The sequence below is a fragment of the Antechinus flavipes genome, chromosome 2 (assembly GCF_016432865.1).
Source record: "Antechinus flavipes isolate AdamAnt ecotype Samford, QLD, Australia chromosome 2, AdamAnt_v2, whole genome shotgun sequence".
In the NCBI taxonomy this organism is placed as follows: domain Eukaryota; kingdom Metazoa; phylum Chordata; class Mammalia; order Dasyuromorphia; family Dasyuridae; genus Antechinus; species Antechinus flavipes.
In genome coordinates this window covers 407,644,278-407,663,004 of record NC_067399.1, presented here as the reverse complement: position 1 = coordinate 407,663,004, position 18,727 = coordinate 407,644,278, and the positions used below count along the sequence as shown (strand labels likewise).

Genomic DNA, 18,727 nt, shown 5'->3' with positions numbered 1-18,727 from the left:
AAGCATTCCTGAGTAGCTGGATCCTTTAGCTAACATGTATCTAAGGAAATACTATCTCAAATGCTTAGATGAAGTGCTAAAAGAAGATTCAAGGAGCCTTCAATTTAAAAAAAATTTTTTTTTAATTTTACTAAGGCTACAAAGTGGCTTAGTGACTAAGGAATTAAATTGGTGAACAGTTATCAAGATGATAAAACAAACATCATATAAAGGGAACTACAGGAATACAGTAAAACTGAAATGTTAGTGTATGTCTATGTAAATATGAAATCAGACTGGAAAGGCTGAATGGGGAAGAAGGAAAACCTATTAAATGCCAGGCCCTGTATTAGACATTTTACAAATAGCTCATTTGATCCTCACAAAAGACCCTTGGAGTTAGGGGCTATTGTTATCCTATTTACAGTTGAGGAAACTGAGGCAAATAGATTGAGCTAATTTGCCCATGATCACAGTTAGTGTCAATTTGACAGATTTGAACTGAGGTCATCCTAGCTCCAGCTATTCATTGAATTACCAAATTGCCAAATGGTGGTAGACTTTTGGAATAGAAATCTTGAATCCCTAGGGTTTGGGGTTAGGAGAGCCCCTATAGTTTTAGGACAATGTGTTATGTGGTCCTATAATGTGTCATGACTCATGTGATGCTCTAAGTTATGTAGTAACTAAAGTTGAAAAATGTGGTTAAAGGATCCAAAGCCCACCATCATTCAGGAGACTTCTTAAAAGTGAAATGGGTACTGCAGCCAAGGTTATGAACTTTCTCCTAAGGATCTGCTTAGGCCAATCCCAAATCAAGGGGGAGATTTCTTGGTTGAAATCCTTTTTTCTGGGGTCAGAGGGAGAAGAATGTGGAGGCCTTGGACAAAATCAACTAGAGAATTAATCTGAGGGAAAACTATAAAAAACTATATAGTATAATTTAGCAAATTAGTTAAGTATCCAATATGATTGTTATGAATAGTGATTTCAGATTCTCTTTAAAAAATAATAAAGGAGAACCTTATTTATTCCAGCGTTAGAGATCTTCTCTCCTCTTCCCTTTCTCCCCTTTCCTCTGAGAAGATAACAAGTCCTCCAAATTTTACGTCTTTTTCATCAGTTGCTACTACCAAACTATTACTTATGATCTCTGCTAATGAATCTCTCCCACCATAGCTATTAACAAGTAATTGATCTTGTCTTGTCCTTAAAACTTTTCCATCTTGGAAAGACCTGTCAGAGCCTGTCTGTATTCTACTAGCATAACTTTCAACAACTCAGGATAATCTATTTCCAAAAAAAAAATTATAAATAATTGAAGCTGACTAAAGTTACTACTTTGGTGGCTCTTTCTCCTTGAACGGGTGCCAAACATTGTGATGAGCACAATAATATACAAAACAAAGATAATCCATGCTTCCAAAGAGCTTATATTTGAAAAGAGATATGACATATATGAGTGACAATGAGGGACTTGTTTTGGTTTGGAAAGTCAGAAAGATGAGTGAAGGCATAGAAGAGGCAATCAACAAGTCCTTTTCAGAATCAGTGGAAGTTCTGGTTTGATTAAAATTCTGAAGGGCAAGAGTGATTGTGCGGGATACACAGTTTTCACGACAAAGGGATAGCTAGGTGGATAGTCAAATGAAATGTCTGAGATTGACTAGATACAATGAATGGGAAATGTGAATTGATGCTGACTTGGGACAAGACAGATCCAAGACTTGTTCCAGAAGTGAATGGATCATTTAATTTGGCATAATCTTAGGAGTTCAAATGCTCCAGAAGGATGAGGAAAAATACATTAGTAGTCTGAATAGAATAATAATGGACTAAGGAAAGGATTATGTGCCTGATTCAAGGTACTTAGATATGGTGACTGTGAAAACCTTTTGAGAGAATACATGGGTCCCCAATTAGAGTTGGCCAGAATGCTAAATTCACATTAGTAGAATCTAACTTAAGTACAAGGTCTCATTTTTTATACTCCCAATTCATGGCACATCATAGGCACTTACCAATAGCCTAACTAGTTGAACACTGGTTTATCTAGCAAAGAAAATAAATTTTCCAGAGAGCACAGCAAGAAGATAGCCCTAAATCAAGCACAGAATTACTCTTGAGGGCAATTCAGAAGTAGAGAATTTAGGGTTTGAGGATGATTTATACATATGTAAGAACGAGAGTACAAAAGCTATCTAGTTAAAGAGCTTTTAGAGATCACTTTCAACAGCAATTGGTTAAGACTTCAGAGCTAGATCATAACATAGATAATTCTGAGAGGCAGATATGTTTAGGTAAGGGGGATTAGAATATAATTTAAAAAGACACAGCAGGCACAGGAGATGGCGCAAATGCCAGAGAGGGTACAGATGGGAAGAGATAATAGTCCAGTTTGATTAGAAGATAAAATGCATGGAGAGGATATGGATAAAATGAGGCCAGAAGGACAAAACCACAACATGTGTCTTGTAAATGCTAAGTTAGATCTTGTATTTTGCCTCATAGGCAGCTGTGATCCATTAGTCTTAAGCAAGAAAATGATGTCAGAAAGATGTATATGGCAGGTGTGCTGTATGAAGGAGAACCTAAAAACCAAGGATTATTTAGATTACTATTAATCTAGATCCCAGCTTCTTAAATTATGGTTTGCAACCTCATATGGAGTCTTGTAGCCGAATGTAAGGATTGTGAATTTATGATTTATCATCAGTAAATGTTTGATTTGTATACCTGTTTTATGTACTTATATACCCGGGATCATGTTAAAAAGCTCTCTGGTAAAAAAAGCAGAAAAAGTTTAAGAAGCCTTGATCTAGATGAATGCTTGAACTAGGGTGAAGGAGACAGGAATAATTGAAGAGGTAGATTCAGAGGCAAAATGACAGGATTTGGTAATTTAAGGAGAGGTGAATTTCCAAGATGACTTAATAGGAAATGTTTCCTTGTGACCTGTATACCATATATTAGCATTCCTCTAGCTAGGAAACCATTGCTCCTCTACTATAGGGAATTCAATAGGCTCTGCCAAAATCTCCCACATGCAGTTGCAGAAAGTTTCTAGGACAATGATTGGTCACCTCTGGGAGGGCCAAACAAATTAAAATTAAAATCCAGCACCCAGTACAGTGTCTTGACCATAATATGCATTTCACTTCCTAATTAAAGGGATATTAAAGGAATTCAAAGTTCAGGTAACAACAGGAGTTGAAGTGCCAAATCTTGGAATTCAAAAAGCATTCCTTCTCCATAAAAAGGTGATACATAATCTAAATGATATTGTTTTCTGCCTGTAATAATTAATATGCTATCAGTATTAGTTATAGGACAAGCACAATAAGCCATTAGCTTTAAAGTTGTTGCAATATTGCGTTGTATCAAGAAATGGAAAATCAAACCACATAAACCTTTATTTCACTTTCAACAAGTATACAATTAAAACCAACAATCAGCCATGTCTAACAAAGGGTTCCTGTTGGAATGGAAGAGACTGGAATTTGAACAGATGGGATATCAACTAGTGAGGGATGCGCCCAGACTTAGATATTTTAGGGATATATTTACTTCTTGGCTTTAAGCTTTAGGAAAAACCAGGATATGGGTTCCTTGAATGAATTCCAGTTGAATACATCAGGTTTTATTTCTCTTTCAATTCTTCTAATTATGTTTCAATTTCTTTCACTATCAATTCTAAATAAACCAGTATCTTAAATGTTAATAGAGATACTACTTGTTCTTACCCTCCCTATCTCTGTTTAGGCTGGTATCATTCAGAGACATTTATAGTCTCTAATCCAAAGAAACTGTCCAGACTTGACTTTATTCAAGGGATTTTTTTGCATTGCTCTAAAATGAAAGCCTCTGTGGTCTGATCAATCATCCATCTGTCCTTCAAAACCAGTTTGAGTCCTGGAGCAAGAATCATTTACAAAACATAACAATAGCAATATCATACAATGATCAATTCTGATGTATGGGGCTCTTTTCAACATTGATTTGATTCAGACCAGTTTCAATGGTTTTGTGATCAAAAGAGCCATCTATCTCCAGAGAGGACTGTGGGAACTGAGTATGGTTCACAACATAGCATTCTCACTCTTTTTGTTGTTAGTTGCTTACATTTTATTTTCATCATCATTTTCTTTTCTGGTTTGATTTTTTCTTGTACAGCAAGATAATTGTATAAATATGTATGCATATGTTGGATTTAACATATATGTCTACCATGTTTAACATATATTGGACTACTTGCCATCAAAGGGAGAGGGGCGGGAGAAGGGGGGGGGGGAACTGGAACACAAGGTTTTACAAGGGCTAATGTTGCAGAATTATCTATTTATAGCTTTAATTTAAAAAAAAATTATTTACAAAGCCCTAAAAAACATGAAATAGAAATGAGCCAATTTCACCTATGCAAGTAGAAAAAGCTGTCTCGAAACTGAAGATGTATGACTTTAAAATAGGTAATACTGGTATAAAAAGAAAGATTTCTGTATTGGTATCTTTCTCCTGTTCTAGCTCTAAGCCTCTTGAAAAAGAACTATTATTTATACTAACTTTATTTCCCTCAACACAATAGATATTTAACAAATGTTGAAAAATGCAAGGAATTACTTTGGTCTGTTCCAGTCCTCTATTTACCCCTCTTCTTCCTAAAGAAGTATGTATATTTGGATTTGAAATTCTACTCTTGAGAAGAAAGCTGGAAATAATGGCAGAGCCCACAGGTATAAAATGATTGATTGCCTAGTGATTCAACCAACTGAACTGCATACAACCGATCAATCTAGAGTCACCATAATCGAGATATATAAAAAACATTTAATTCATAAACATGTAGTCCATGTTTATTTCCAGTTCTGCCAAAGAGAAATGCACAGATCATTTAGAAAGGTAAGAATTTCAAGGTCACTGTAACCTAACTCTAGTTAGGAGTAGGTGGCAGCTTTTAAAATGATTTATACCACAGTTTTAAAAGATTAATTATGCAAGATATAGCTAACTACTTTGTAAAAATAATATCACAATTTTGTTTTTGCAAATGGATCCATGTTTCTATGGAATAAAAAAGGTGCCCAGCTTCAGAAGAGTAAACTTTGCTACCTCTTTTTCCCTATTTTCCTTCCCTCAAATGGATCTTTCTCGCTGCTTATATAAAATGTGCATTTCATAGAACTCTGCCTGTATCAGAGTTAGGTTAGCTAGAAAGAATAGAATGTCTGTATGAATAACCACAAAGAAGGAAAGACAAACAAGTCAGCTGTCATCTTCAAGGATCTCAGGATGCTCCTTCCAGAAAGCATCACCAATGATATCACAATGCAAAGCAACTGGTTTAGTCCTTGTCCGTGTCACTTCAACTGTTTTTTCTTCTGTTTCTCCTGGAAGTTGGATTTCCTTTGATATTACTTCTTTAATCTACAAATATTAAGTTATGAGACTATCAAGAACCAGAAAGATACCACCAATCTTTCTTTCCAACCATTCCCTGGTATTAAAAGGTAGGCAAGATGATTGTTTCTGTCATCATATCTATAGATTAAAAAAAAATTTGCATTTTACTGCAGTAGAGTTTTTACATTTTTTAAAGTACTTTATTACTCATGCTCACTTTAAATTTGAGGAATCAGGTTCAAAAAAGTTAACTTGCTCAAGAACATATAGCTAGTAACTGCCAGAGCTAAGATTTGAATCTGAATCTGTCTTCTGATTCCCACCACAACATTATAGAAATGGTGTGTTGACTTGTACATGATTAGTTGACTTACAGATATTTAATGAATATTTGAGCAGGTCTAGTTCTGGTTAGCCTCAGGAAAAATTACTTCACTTTTCAGAGGCTTGATTTTTCTTAACTGCAAAATTATTCTTCATGTCCCTTCTCTCTCTAAAACACTATGATCTAAATCACATGAGAGGGACATTCCAGATGCTAACATTCAGACTGAGTTTATAGAATATAGATCAGTCTTCCTCTTTTTTCTCATAAGCACTATTTTATATATTTATAAAGTTATAAAGAGAGATCCAGAATTAGCAACCAAGAAGAAAATCTTAAAGCAGTTACTAAAAATTTATTAAAGATACAGGAGCTGATCTGAAACTGTCCCACTGAATTTGGAATCATTCTTCTTACCTTTTTCCATATTAGTACAGTTCCTTTCCTGAACATTGATGGCTCATTATTATAGTTGACATTGTATTCAGAAAACAAAATTTCATTCTTATCTGCAGCAAGTGTTCCCTAGAATTAAAAAAAAAACCACACACACACAAGGATTTTTTATAATCTCCTTAACACTACCCCTAATCTAAATTAATAAGTAAAACAAAAAAGGGAGATTTTAAAGTGCCTTAAGGGCTTTTATCTGTAATTGTAAAATATATTTGCATTTTAAAGAAGAGTTTACACCAATTAAATTTCTAAAACAATACAATTTTCCATCTACCATTATCAAACCAGTGGCTTCACCAAGCTAAAATACTGGCCTGAGGATAGAAGAAAACATAAACAGGATAATCTTTCTTAATGGAATGAAGGGCAAGACTAAACAAGGGACATTTATTAAATGTCTACTATCTGCCATGCCTTATGTGAGTTGCTGAGGGTATATATAAATGCCAAAAATGAACAATTCTTATACTCAAGGATCTTATAAGTTAACCATATTATAATTGACTTTATCAGATCTAGACCTACATTGATTTAATCATAAGATCATAAACTATGAGCAAGAAGGAACTTTAGTAAAGGCCATCTAATCCAACTCTTTCTTTTCATCGATGAGGGAATTGAGGACCAGATGTTACATGGTTTGCCCAAAATCACAAAGAGAGTGTCAGAGTTAGGATACGAATCCAGGTTTTCTGACTGCAAAACTGGTACCCTTCTCTACAGTACTACATTATTTTTTGATAATCAGAATGTAGATGTCATTGACCTGTGTTATAATGCCATTCTATAACAAAATCTTTTCAAAATCATCTAACCCAGTGAAGTGTCTCATTTAAAAAAAATGTTAGTTAGCTTTCAACAACATATGGCATTCTCTATTATCTTGGAAGCATCTGTGGCAGGGCAAAAAGAATACTAACCTGAATGCCAAGAGATCTAGATATTAGTCCCAACTTTATAATTTTGTGGCCTTAGTCCTTACTAGGCATCCATTTCCTATTCTTTCAAATGAAGAGAATGGACTAGAGGATTTCTAGATCCTTTTTAGCTCAAATGCTCTAATTTTCTGGTTTATCAAAAAAAACGATTGCATTAAGGATATAAAGTAAACTATAATAGGAAAATTGATATGAAATTAATAGGCAAAGAATAAGATAGTAATATTTTCATGCCTGTAGTCTTTCTTGAGCTTGTGCTGGTGTTAACTTAGATCGCTGTATCAGCATCCAGAAAACCGTGTTATAAAGATTATTAATATGACCTGGGGAGAAAAAAATTTAAAAATATATATCTAACATTCATAATCCAAAGGAACTATTTCCCAATTATTCATCTCCACACTCACCTCTGAAGACACCTACTTCAGATGGAGAGCTCAGAGATGATGAGTTGTATGCATGTATGTGCATGTCTATTTTAGAACATGTTATAGCGTTAAAATACACATGTATATGTGTGCATATTTGTGTGTTTATATGTGTGTGTATATACACACACATACATATATACACATACATACATATATAATAAGTTCATTGCACATGTAGAGTATTTACTATGTGTAACAGATGTTAATATCAGTGGGCAAATCTTTGTTTTCAGTTATTTTTATAACTATTTTCACTCAGATTAATGGTAGTTGAAAAACACTTTAAGTGAATATTTCCAAAGTTGTGTGATTTCAATTCCTAATTTCTTCTAAGTTCCCAAGAAGCTAATCAAATGAATAGAGCCAAAAAAAAAAAGTTTGTATTAACACATATCTGTGGAATTTAATTATTTTAAAAAATGCTTACAATCTGCTTGTCGCCAACTGAGATAGTCCTTTAAGGTCTGGTTGCTAGGATACACTACAACTCTTCCATCAAAGGCTGGAGGATATAGAAGATCCTGGTCCTTAAAGTAATCCTTCCAATAAAAGACATAGCTGGAGGCAAACTGAGAGGCCACGTTTGTCATAAATTTACTTGTAAGTACAAAAAAAGAACAGAGAGAGAAAACATGTTATATTAATATTTACATAGCTTAGGGATTGTGAGATACAATTAAAAATTTACAGATATTTGGTAATACTTAGTTCCCAGAGTTTTTAAAAGAAAGTACCTCCCACTACTTCCATTGCTAAAGCAGTTTTTTGAACGTAGAGGCATTTAATAATGTCCATTACACTGAAATATTATTATTTTTCCCACAGTAATTCGATTTAGTAATTATTATGTAACAGGGCAACAGCTAGGTGGTATGGTGGATAAAGCTATGGGTTTGGAGTGAGGAAGACAAATTCAAATCTGATCTCAGACACTTAATAGCTATGTGATACTGAGTAAGACATTTAACCCTCTTTCTCAGTTTCTTTGTCTATAAAATGAACTGGACAAGGAAATGGCAAATTACTCCAGTATCTCTGCCAAAAAAAATTCTAAATGGGGTCACAAAGTCAGACACAACTTAATAACAACAACAAATGTAACAAGCACTGTGTTCGGTGCTATGGATACAAAGACCCGCCCCCCAAAAAGTTCTTGTTAGTAAGGAACTTACATTTTATTGAGGGAACAGAACATGCAAACAGATAAGTATATGAAAACTATATAACAATAACTGGAGAAAACTAGCAATTGGTGGAATAGGTTTCATTTAAGAAATGGCACTGAGCTATACAGGTAAGATTAAAGAATACTCTTGGCACAGGGATAACCTATGCAAAGATAATGAGATAGGATATAGACGCAAGTAGGCCAAGATGAAGTAACAAACTTTATGGTACTTAAATGCCAGAAGATTTTGATACTATAGGCAATAGTGAGCCACAGTGAGCTATTTGAACAATGTAATGATATCTTCAGGTCTGTGCTTCAGGAACATCAATTTGGCAACTGTGAGGGATGGATTTTAAAGGGAAGAGACCAACCAGAAGGAGGAACAGTAATTATGAGACTTCTGACATACCAGGTTAGAAATCATGCTATGATGGTAGTTCTATAAAAGAAGAGTATGTGTTATATATTAATCTGTAAGGGCTCTGAAGAGCTCCTTTAATTTACACCTCTCATTTTCTAGAAGAAAACTAAAACCCCAAAGAGAAGTTAATTTAGCAAGGATACAGGACTGATAAGTAAGAGACAGGATTAGAATTTATATGTCCTAATTCAATGTGTAGTACTACCCATTATATCATAATGTCTCTCTTAAACACACTTTAAAAAGAAAATTAGTTTTAGCTTTAAAAGGGTCTATATACCTGGAAATTTATTTGCTATGATACATACACAACATTATTATACTTCAAACTTCTAGTTCTTCCAAAGAAACATCGTAATCTGTCATGTCAAAGCTTCTTAAATTGTAAGTCACAATCTCATATAGAATCGCAGAACTGAATGTGAGGGTCACAAAAAATTTGGCAACAGTAAAAAAAAGTATTCAATATTCCACCAAGATTTAGTTCTTTAGGGGCAGCTACCTGGCACAGTGGATAGAACACCAGCCCTGAAGTCAGAAGGACCTGAGTTCAAATGTGACCTTAGACACTTAACACTTTCTAGCTGTGAGACCCTGAGCAAGTCACTTAGCCTCAATTGCCATAGCAAAAAAAAAAAAAAAAAAAAAAATTCTTTATGTAAAAGTAAATATATCCATCTCATTAGCATGCAAATTTGCTTCTGTCTTTAATAAATGGTAAATTACATGTATACCAAGAATCACTTTAAAATAAATTGTTATATGATTTATTATCAGTGCATGTTTGATTTGTATCCTATTTTATTTACCTGTATAGCCTGGATCACTTAAAAATTTCTCTGGAGAAATGGGGTCAGGAGTGGGAAAAGTTTTAAGAAGCCCTGTTCTATGTAAGAGTTAAGTAGAGTTTTTTATCAGTTTCATACAACTTCATTTCTAGTCCCTGAGAGTCTTGAATCCCTAGTCAAATTAGAAGTCAAGACTTCAGAGGAAAGGAAAAGAAAAGGAATAAAAATGAAGAGCTACCAGAAAGATTTATAAAAACCAAAGAGGAAATGTTGAAAAATCTATGATTAAAATAAAAGGGATGATATTTGCCTAGAGAAAAATAGTATGATAGGAACAGAAAGTACCTGGCTCTTCTTCTAAACCAATTGCTCTTCCGTTTGAATACAAAGCTATATTCATCACTTTGTCCATACGCCATGACAATATCTTCTAGTTGTGTCATTACAGTCTGAGCACACCGGGTCATCAATTCTAGGGCTCGGCTATCATTGGGTTTTGTAAAGTTGTGTTTTTCTGCAAAACTTCATTGTGGGAAAGAGGAGAAACAAAGATAAGTTTTCATGAAGAAAGTTAAGCAGATATAACTTAAAAATAATAGCAGGAACAGCAACAGTACAGAAGGAGAATAGCATGCAGGGTTTACAGTAAAGAACACTATAGTTCAAGCTGCATAACTAAGGTGGAATCACCTAACATAGGTTATTCAAGCAACATTTTAAATACCATGTTAAAGACTTATCAAATAATAGTACTGTATTCACTGTCTCCTTAAAGGCTTTTCTTGATCTGACTTGGAGAAGTGAGGCTTTAGTCCATGACTACCTTTCCTTCAGTTCTACATCACATTTATTCTTCCTTGCCTCTCTCTCTTTAGGTATTCTGGCACATCTGGACACTTTGTGAAAACCAACTAACCTAAAACTTTGTCAATATAGGTGTTTAATAAATATCAAATGATACAACAAACATTAGTCACCATTTATTCTAACTGCCTCAGTTCAGAATAGGAAAGTCCCTAGAAGTGATTTGACTTCAAATTAAAGTGTTATAGGGCATTGTCACATTCAAACTTTGCTTCTTTGCCTTTTAGGTGATCATCTACTTCTTTCCTCAAAAGTTGAAACATATGCATATATGTATATATACACATACATATATCTAACCAAATATGTTTATGAAACACATATTTGGTGTTCTTTAGATAATGTAGATAAAGAGGATCATTTAATTAACAGTTGCAAATCTGAAGGAAAAAGGTATTATGGGAAGGGGATGCACTTTGCCATCAGTTTTCTGGGTGGTTGATAATCACATCAAGTTCACTTTCAATCTGTCTAAAGCCTAAGAGGGAATATCTACAACTCTTGTTTCCATCAATCAAGTACTTTTTAGGATCTGCAAAGCCCTTTCTGCACAACATTTCTCAGTTTTCTTCCCAAGGTAGCTAAAGAACTGTAACAGAACACCCTCTCACCCCCAATTTCCAAAAGGAAAAGATGGTCCAAAGTAGATAATATGCCTTCCTCAAGAACATACAACTAGTTATTGGCAGAACTGAGGCTGGAACCCAAGGCATCCTGCTGCAGTGCTCTTCTCAGAAGAGCTGAATCTTCCCCCTCTTGGAACTTCAGTAATGGCCAGGCTCCTGGCTAGGGTTTTGGACGCCTTTCCAGAGGGTGAGAGCGGGTGACGCTTCTTTCACAAACTCACTGGCTGCGAGGTTTCTTTGGTGATAGAGGTAGGGAAGTGGGGCTGGGAGGGAAGGACAAGAAAAGGGAGGGACCAGCAAAAGCAGGGAGGCCAGCGAGGGGGTAGGAGAGAGGAAGCGGTGAAGGGGACCCGCCCCGGAAGCGCACATGCGAGCCACGCGAGCCCCTGGGCAGTGCTCTCACCGATGGAAGTTCCTTCCGTCTAGCCGCACGACCACCCAGCAGTGGGCCAGGCATGTATCATCCGTTTCAAAATCCCGTACATACTCGAATTTGCTCTTCGCCATGACACCCCTACTGCTAATAAAGAATCTACGGCAAGAGGGAGCAACTGCCGAACCGACACGAGAAGCGACTATGGCAGTGTTTATAGTCCACATTTCCGGCCGGGGGAAAAGAAAACGCCCCGCCCCCGGAAGTTGCTGTTTCCGACCTGGTTGCTCTAGCCCTCCTGGAGGACCTTTTTGTTGCTCTACTCTTCTTTTTTATCCCCATTCCCCTCGTTCCTTCAGTCTAGTATTGGGGGATTTCTATTTCCTCTATCGAGGTTTACTTTCTGGCTACTTCACTTTTCCGTGGAAACCGCACTCACGAAAGTCTCTGATAGCTTCCTCTTGGCCAAGTTTCTCATCTCTTTTAGTCCAATTTGTTAAGAGTTGTTTAATGGGTCCTCTGAACTTGTCTTGTTGAGTTGCCATATTTTTCAGAAACACTAGATCCAGAACACGCAGGAGACCCTGAATGTGTCAAGGACGAAGCTTCCTCTCAGCTGACATAATTTGTTGTTGCACTCCAGGTTGGATTCCTACTGTGACCTTGGGAGGCAAGACAGGCAGCAGCCAATCTTGTGCTAGGATTGTACAGTTGGGCTCCTTTGCAAATAAGCAAATCCTCCTATCCTCATAGTCTAGTAGTTTTCAAGGGAAAAGAATGAATCTTTTGCCTTGCTCCCCTCTGTGCGGAGTGGTCTTACCTTTTTTCTCCCATCTTTACTACATCATTCACAGCCGTGTAACACCCCTTTCTGTTATCCCCTCTTTCCTTCCTCCTATTATATAAATGTAAACTTTTATAAAAACTGGGAACTCTTTGGGTTCCACATGAATTTTTATTTCTCTTATAATAAATCTGCTTTTCTCTCATGCAATTGCTTCCCTCGCCTCCCCTAAAGCAAATTGTGATTGTTTGTTGACAAGGTCAACAAACATTTGTTCTCTTGTGGGGCCGGCTTGAGAGTCTTAGGCAGCACCGAGAAGGCGCAGCCGCTGCCTACAGGAATTTTGCAGTTTAATATTAGGAAAAGAAGCCAAGACGTCTGGATCTGAACGAGCCTCAGATACTGGTTGAGGTATTCTGGGCAAAAAACTTCAAGAAACTTGGTTTCCTTATTTGTCAAATGAGAATAATAATAATTAGACCACATCCTTCACAGCATTATGAGGGAAAGGAACCTTGAGGATATGAGCTATTATGTAGGTGATTGATATGAGGAGTATAGCAAGAATCCAGGCAAAGGATTAATAAGATAATTGAGAAGGAAGAGAACATTTTCAACTAGAGATGTTAGAGAAGACTTCTTGGAGGAGGGGGCATCTGAGTTGGGCCTTGAAGAAAGGGAAGAGTTTTAACTAGCACTGAAAGGATTGGAGTGGGAAGGAAGCCCATTTTACCCATAGGAGACAGCCTAGGAGAGAACAGGATAAGAAAGGGGATGGAGGATAGCTTGGTTTAGCTGGAATGCAGAGAATATAGGGCCATAAATTTAGAAATGAAAAAGATTTTAGAGGCAATTGAGTTCAATTCTCTCATTTTCAGAAGGAGAAACTGAAATTGAAAAAACTTCATTGACTTGCTCAGTTGGTAAGTGTGAGGCAGAATTCAAACTCAGATTTTTAATGATGCCAAGTCTAGCACTCTGTTGGACTCCATGTGCCCTGTCTTCAGAGTTTAGAGCTGGAAGGGACTTTATGGTTACTAGCATAGAGGCTGTATGGTATATGTAAGAGTACTGAATTTAAATTAAGAGAAAATGATGTTTGAATCCTACTCTTGACTGTGGGGTCATGGACAAGTCACTGTCTTTTTGAGCCTCATACATGACTTACATGACAGAGTTGGGGAACTTTTTTTTCTGCTCAAGACCTGCGGCTACCTTGGCCCACAGGATGGTTGTTTTCTATACTTGTTATAGGACTCTTATGAAAATCAAAAGAGATGATGTGTTTTAAAGTACATTGCAAACCTGGAAGTGCTATATAAATATCAGATATTATTTAATACTAATCCCCTGGTTATATGGAGAAAGAAAGTGGGAATATGACAGGTATCTTTCTCAACTCCCCATTATCTCTCACCATTCATAGCCAATCTGTTACCAAGACCTGTGTCTCTAACACAACCCTTTCCCTTCAACCCTCCACCCCCCAAGATAGCCACCCCTCTAGTGCAAGCCCTCATCACTTCAGAAGGTAGATTATTCCAATCTAACAGCTTCAAATCTCTTCCCACTCCAATATATCTTCCATTCAGTTACTGAAGTGATTTCCCTAAAGTGAAAGTTCAACCATATCACCCCATATTAAATGAATTCCAATGTCTTCCTCTTGTCCCTAAGATCAAATACAAAATTGTCCCCCATAATCTCATCCCACTTTTCCAGTCTATTTATATTTTACTTTATATATCATACTTTTCTTTTTAAAATTTTTTTATTATAACTTTTTATTGACAGTACATATGCATGGGTAATTTTTTTTTACAACATTATCCCTTGCATTCACTTCTGTTCTGATTTTCCTTTCCCTCCCTCCACCCCCTCCCCTAAATGGCAGGCAGTCTTAAACATGTTAAATAAGTTATAGTATATCTTAGATATAATATGTGTGTGCAGAACCGAACAGTTCTCTTATTGCACAGGAAGAATTGGGTTCAGAAGGTAAAAATAATCTGGGAAGAAAAACAAAAATGCAAACAGTTTTACACTCATTTCCTAGTGTTCCTTCTCTGGGTGTAGCTGATTCTGTCCATCATTGACAATTGGAACTGAATTAGATCTTTTCTTTGTCGAAAATATCCACTTCCATAAGAATACATCCTCATACAGTATTGTTGTTGAAGTATATGATGATCTCCTGGTTCTGCTCATTTCACTCAGCATCAGTTCATGTAAGTCTTCCCAAGCCTCTTTGTATTCATCCTGTTAGTCATTTCTTACAGAACAATAATATTCTTTTTTTTAAAAAAAAATTTTATTTAATAATAACTTTATATTGACAGAATCCATGCCAGGGTAATTTTTTTTACAACATTATCCCTTGCACTCGCTTCTGTTCTGATTTTTCCCCTCCCTCCCTCCACCCCCTCCCTTAGATGGCAAGCAGTTTTATATATGTTAGATATGTTGCAGTATATCCTAGATACAATATATGTTTGCAGAACTGAACAGTTCTCTTGTTGCACAGGGAAAATTGGATTCAGAAGGTATAAATAACCCAGGAAGAAAAACAAAAATGCAGATAGTTCACATTCATTTCCCAGTGTTCTTTCTTTGGGTATAGCTGCTTCTGTCCGTCATTTATCAATTGAAACAGAACAATAATATTCCATAACATTCATATACCACAATTTACCCAACCATTCTCCAATTGATGGGCATCCATTCAATTTCCAGTTTCTAGCCACTACAAACAGCCACAAACATTTTGGCACATACAGGTCCCTTTCCCTTCTTTAGTATCTCGTTGGGATATAAGCCCAGTAGTGGCACTGCTGGATCAAAGGGTATGCACAGTTAGATAACTTTTTGGGCATAATTCCAGATTTCTCTCCAGAATGGTTGAATTCGTTCACAACTCCACCAACAATGCATCAATGTCCCAATTTTCCCGCATCCCCTCCAACATTCATCAGTATTTTATTCTGTCATCTTAGCCAATCTGACAGGTGTGTAGTGGTGTCTCAGAGTTGTCTTAATTTGCATTTCTCTGATCAATAGTGATTTGGAACACTTTCATATGAGTGGAAATAGTTTCAATTTCATCATCTGAAAATTGTCTGTTCATATCCTTTGACCATTTATCAGTTGGAGAATGGCTTCATTTCTTATAAATTAGAGTCAATTCTCTATATAAGGAAATGAGGCCTTTATCAGAACCTTTAACTGTAAACATTTTTTTCCCAGTTTCTTGCTTCCCTTCTAATCTTGTTTGCATTAGTTTTGTTTGTTTTCTATTTTGTAATCAATAATGATCTTAAGTTCTTCTTTGGTCACAAATTCCTTCCTCCTCCACAAGTCTGAGAGGTAAACTATATTATGTTTCTCTAATTTATTTATGATCTTGTTCTTTATGCCTACATCATGGACCCATTTTGATCTTATCTTGGTATATGGTGTTAAGTGTGGGTCCATGTCTAATTTCTGCCATACTAATTTCCAGTTTTCCCAGCAGTTTTTATCAAATAATGAATTCTTATCCCCAAAGTTGGGATCTTTGGGTTTGTCAAACACTAGATTGCTATAGTTATTGAATGTCATACTTTTCAATCCAGTGACACTCACTTATTGTTCCATGAACAATCCATCTCTCAACTCTGGGGTATCTCCCATATCTGAAATGTTCTCCTTTTCCATCTTTGTCCATGGGCTTACTTGACTTCCTTAATGTCCAAACTAAAATCTCATCTTCTGCAGGAAGCCTTCTTCAACCCCTCTTATTTCAGCTGCCTTTCCTTCTCTTAAGTTATTTCCTAGTTATCCTGTATGTGTGAGCTCCTTCACACCAGTGATTGTCTTTTGCCTCTTTTTGTACCTTCATTTAGCACAATGCCTGGTATTGTTATTCAGTTGTCTCTAACTTTTTGTGACTTTAAATAGATTTTTCTTGGCAAAGATATTAGAGTGACTTGCATTTCTTTATTCTTTGGATTAAGACAAACAGAAGCTAAATAGGGGCACAGCTAGTGAGTGTCTGACACTGGATCTGAACTCGGGATATATATGTAAAAGTATATATATATATATATATTTAAAAATAAATGTTTATTGCTATTTTTGATTTTATATTATAGGCATTTCTTCCAGTATTTTCTCCCCCTTTTTCCTTCCAGAAAATTATTCCATATAACAATTGTTGTTGCTTAAGAAAAAGAGGAAGAACAATATTTATTAAGACTGATTTTTCTTCTGATGACCTCCTTGGGATAAAAAGATATATAACATGTCCCAAAGATATTTCCTAAACTTCCATTTCTTTGATCTCAATGCTTAGACTTCTGGAACACTCTCTAGTTTCAATTAGGCTTTGAACAACTTGCATTCTTTGTCAAATTATGTATCCTATATTTCTGAAAATCTTATATCACTATAGCATAGAACTTATACTACTAATTTGACACTCGTACTGCCTTATATTTGTAGTATAATTGTAGCATTTCCAGCACATCTATAATCTTATAGATGTGGGACTTTCTTATTATAGTACAGATTACAACCTATCCATACCTTTTCAACATGTAAGATTTTTATTTATATCTTCTAGCATCTTCTAGCAAAGCCTACAAGTCTTTCTTCAAGTCTTTTAATTTTCTGGGAGTATCAATGCAAACTATGCATCTGTTATTCCTTCTCATAATTCTCAGCTGCCTGGCTCAGCTCATCTCTTTTCTTCGTCATATATTCAACATTTACCAATCATTAATGAACACCACACTATGGGCCAGGTTCTATGCTTGACCTTGGGTGCACAATCCAAAAATTAAACACTCTCTGTTCTCAATAAGCTTTTGAGGGAAAATAAAAAGGCCTACCCCCCAAAATTAAATATGAAATAAAAATACAAAATTACTTCTGAGAAGAGCTCTAGCATTAGGAGAAATCAGATGAGATTTCTTATAGGATATGACCTGAGTCTTGAAGGGAAGGTATGGATTCTGTGAGACAGAGGTGAGAAAGGAGCACATTCTAGGAATCAAGACAATCTGTACAAAGAAATGAAGATAGGAAATGGAATATCTAAGGTGATTAATACTAATTTGGCTGAACTATGGAGATGTTGAAGGAGAATAATGTAAAATAAATCTAGAAAGACAAGCTGAAATTAGATTATGAATTGCCCATGAAGATAATGCCCACCAGAGGAGTTTGTATTTTATCTTAGACTTAGCAAGAGGAAGCCAGAAGAACTTCTTTGCTAATCTCTTAGATGACACTGTTTCTTATGGATACTATTTCTTATGGGTAATATTATGGGAAATAAGTTATACCCTAATTATATCCTCCTCGTGCCTTTCTCCATTGTCCCATAAGTTGGGATATTTTCAGAGCTCATAGTACTGCTATTTTATAATCTATAGCATCCATAGGATTTGGATGAGTGAAAGGTAAATGGCATATCAATCCTGGAGTCAGGAAGACCTGAGTTCAAATATGGCCTCAGACATTTATTAGCTGTGTACCCCTGAGCAAGTCACTTAATCCTGAATGTCTAAAAAAGGAGGGAAAAAAGGATATGGATGTTAAACAAGGTGGGTTTTGTGCCAGGAAGTTTCTTAGGGTCTTTGTTGTTGTTGTTTTGTCTCTCATTTTCAGAGAGGACCACAGTATCAAGAAGGTGATGTTATGATATGCAAGTGAATTGGATTTAAGTGAGGGAGGGCTGTGTCAAGTGTATTTCATATAAAAGTCTGAAAGAAGGTCATATGTCACAATTATATCACTTTTTATTAATAGTACATTATGATTTAGCTTTAGCATAAACACAATCAAATCAAATCAAATTTGAATTATGACCACAAATAGCATTTTTCAAAACCTTAAAAATTCTAAGGGTTATTAGCTTCCAGTACTTCAAATTATAGAATCCACTGCTTTGTTAGCTTAGATATAAAGATTTATGGCAGTAGCCTCACATTCTTATCTCCTTCTTAAAGTATTTCAGCATTTACAACTCCCCCCCCCCAAAAAAAAATTCAAACCCTAATTTGGAAATGTACAGCAAAGAGACTACATTTCATTTATAGATTTAGTCTCTAATTAGTTCATAATGACATAAAGTTCTATCAATCATGGAAAAGAGTTCCTAGAAAGGAAATCTTTGCTTGTTGTGTATCTCTG

At 35.8% G+C, this 18,727-nt stretch overlaps 1 protein-coding gene and 1 long non-coding RNA gene across 5 annotated transcripts; one reads left to right on the top strand and one right to left on the bottom strand.

The window, feature by feature from the left end:
* Nucleotides 1-3,354: 3,354 nt before the first annotated feature.
* THG1L (tRNA-histidine guanylyltransferase 1 like) lies at nt 3,355-12,684 on the bottom strand. Of its 4 annotated transcripts, none has more exons than XM_051978799.1 (6): nt 11,800-12,684; nt 10,252-10,428; nt 7,954-8,123; nt 7,330-7,418; nt 6,119-6,226; nt 3,355-5,400 (listed from the first exon to the last, which is right to left on the bottom strand). In XM_051978799.1, the coding sequence occupies exons 1-6, from the start codon at nt 11,994-11,996 to the stop codon at nt 5,239-5,241; spliced, it is 903 nt and encodes a 300-aa protein (XP_051834759.1). In that variant the 5' UTR covers nt 11,997-12,684; the 3' UTR covers nt 3,355-5,238. The 4 variants fall into 4 exon arrangements, with proteins under 4 accessions (XP_051834759.1, XP_051834760.1, XP_051834761.1 ...); XM_051978800.1 differs by lacking the exon at nt 11,800-12,684 and adding an exon at nt 11,382-11,743; XM_051978801.1 differs by lacking the exon at nt 11,800-12,684 and adding an exon at nt 11,444-11,743.
* On the top strand, nt 8,047-10,873 carry LOC127550140 (uncharacterized). Its single transcript, XR_007950779.1, has 3 exons — nt 8,047-8,126; nt 9,004-9,109; nt 10,782-10,873. It is a non-coding gene; the product is annotated as an uncharacterized LOC127550140 (long non-coding RNA).
* Nucleotides 12,685-18,727: the final 6,043 nt, after the last annotated feature.

Coding starts and splice junctions, on each gene's coding strand:
- THG1L (XM_051978799.1), bottom strand. CDS start 11,996: ATGTGGACTATAAACACTGCCATAGTCGCTTCTCGTGTCGGTTCGGCA. Junction 7,419..7,953: donor CAGTTGGCGACAAGCAGATT/GTAAGCATTTTT, acceptor TTTTCTCCCCAG/GTCATATTAATAATCTTTAT. Junction 6,227..7,329: donor AAGCTCAAGAAAGACTACAG/GCATGAAAATAT, acceptor TTTTAATTCTAG/GGAACACTTGCTGCAGATAA.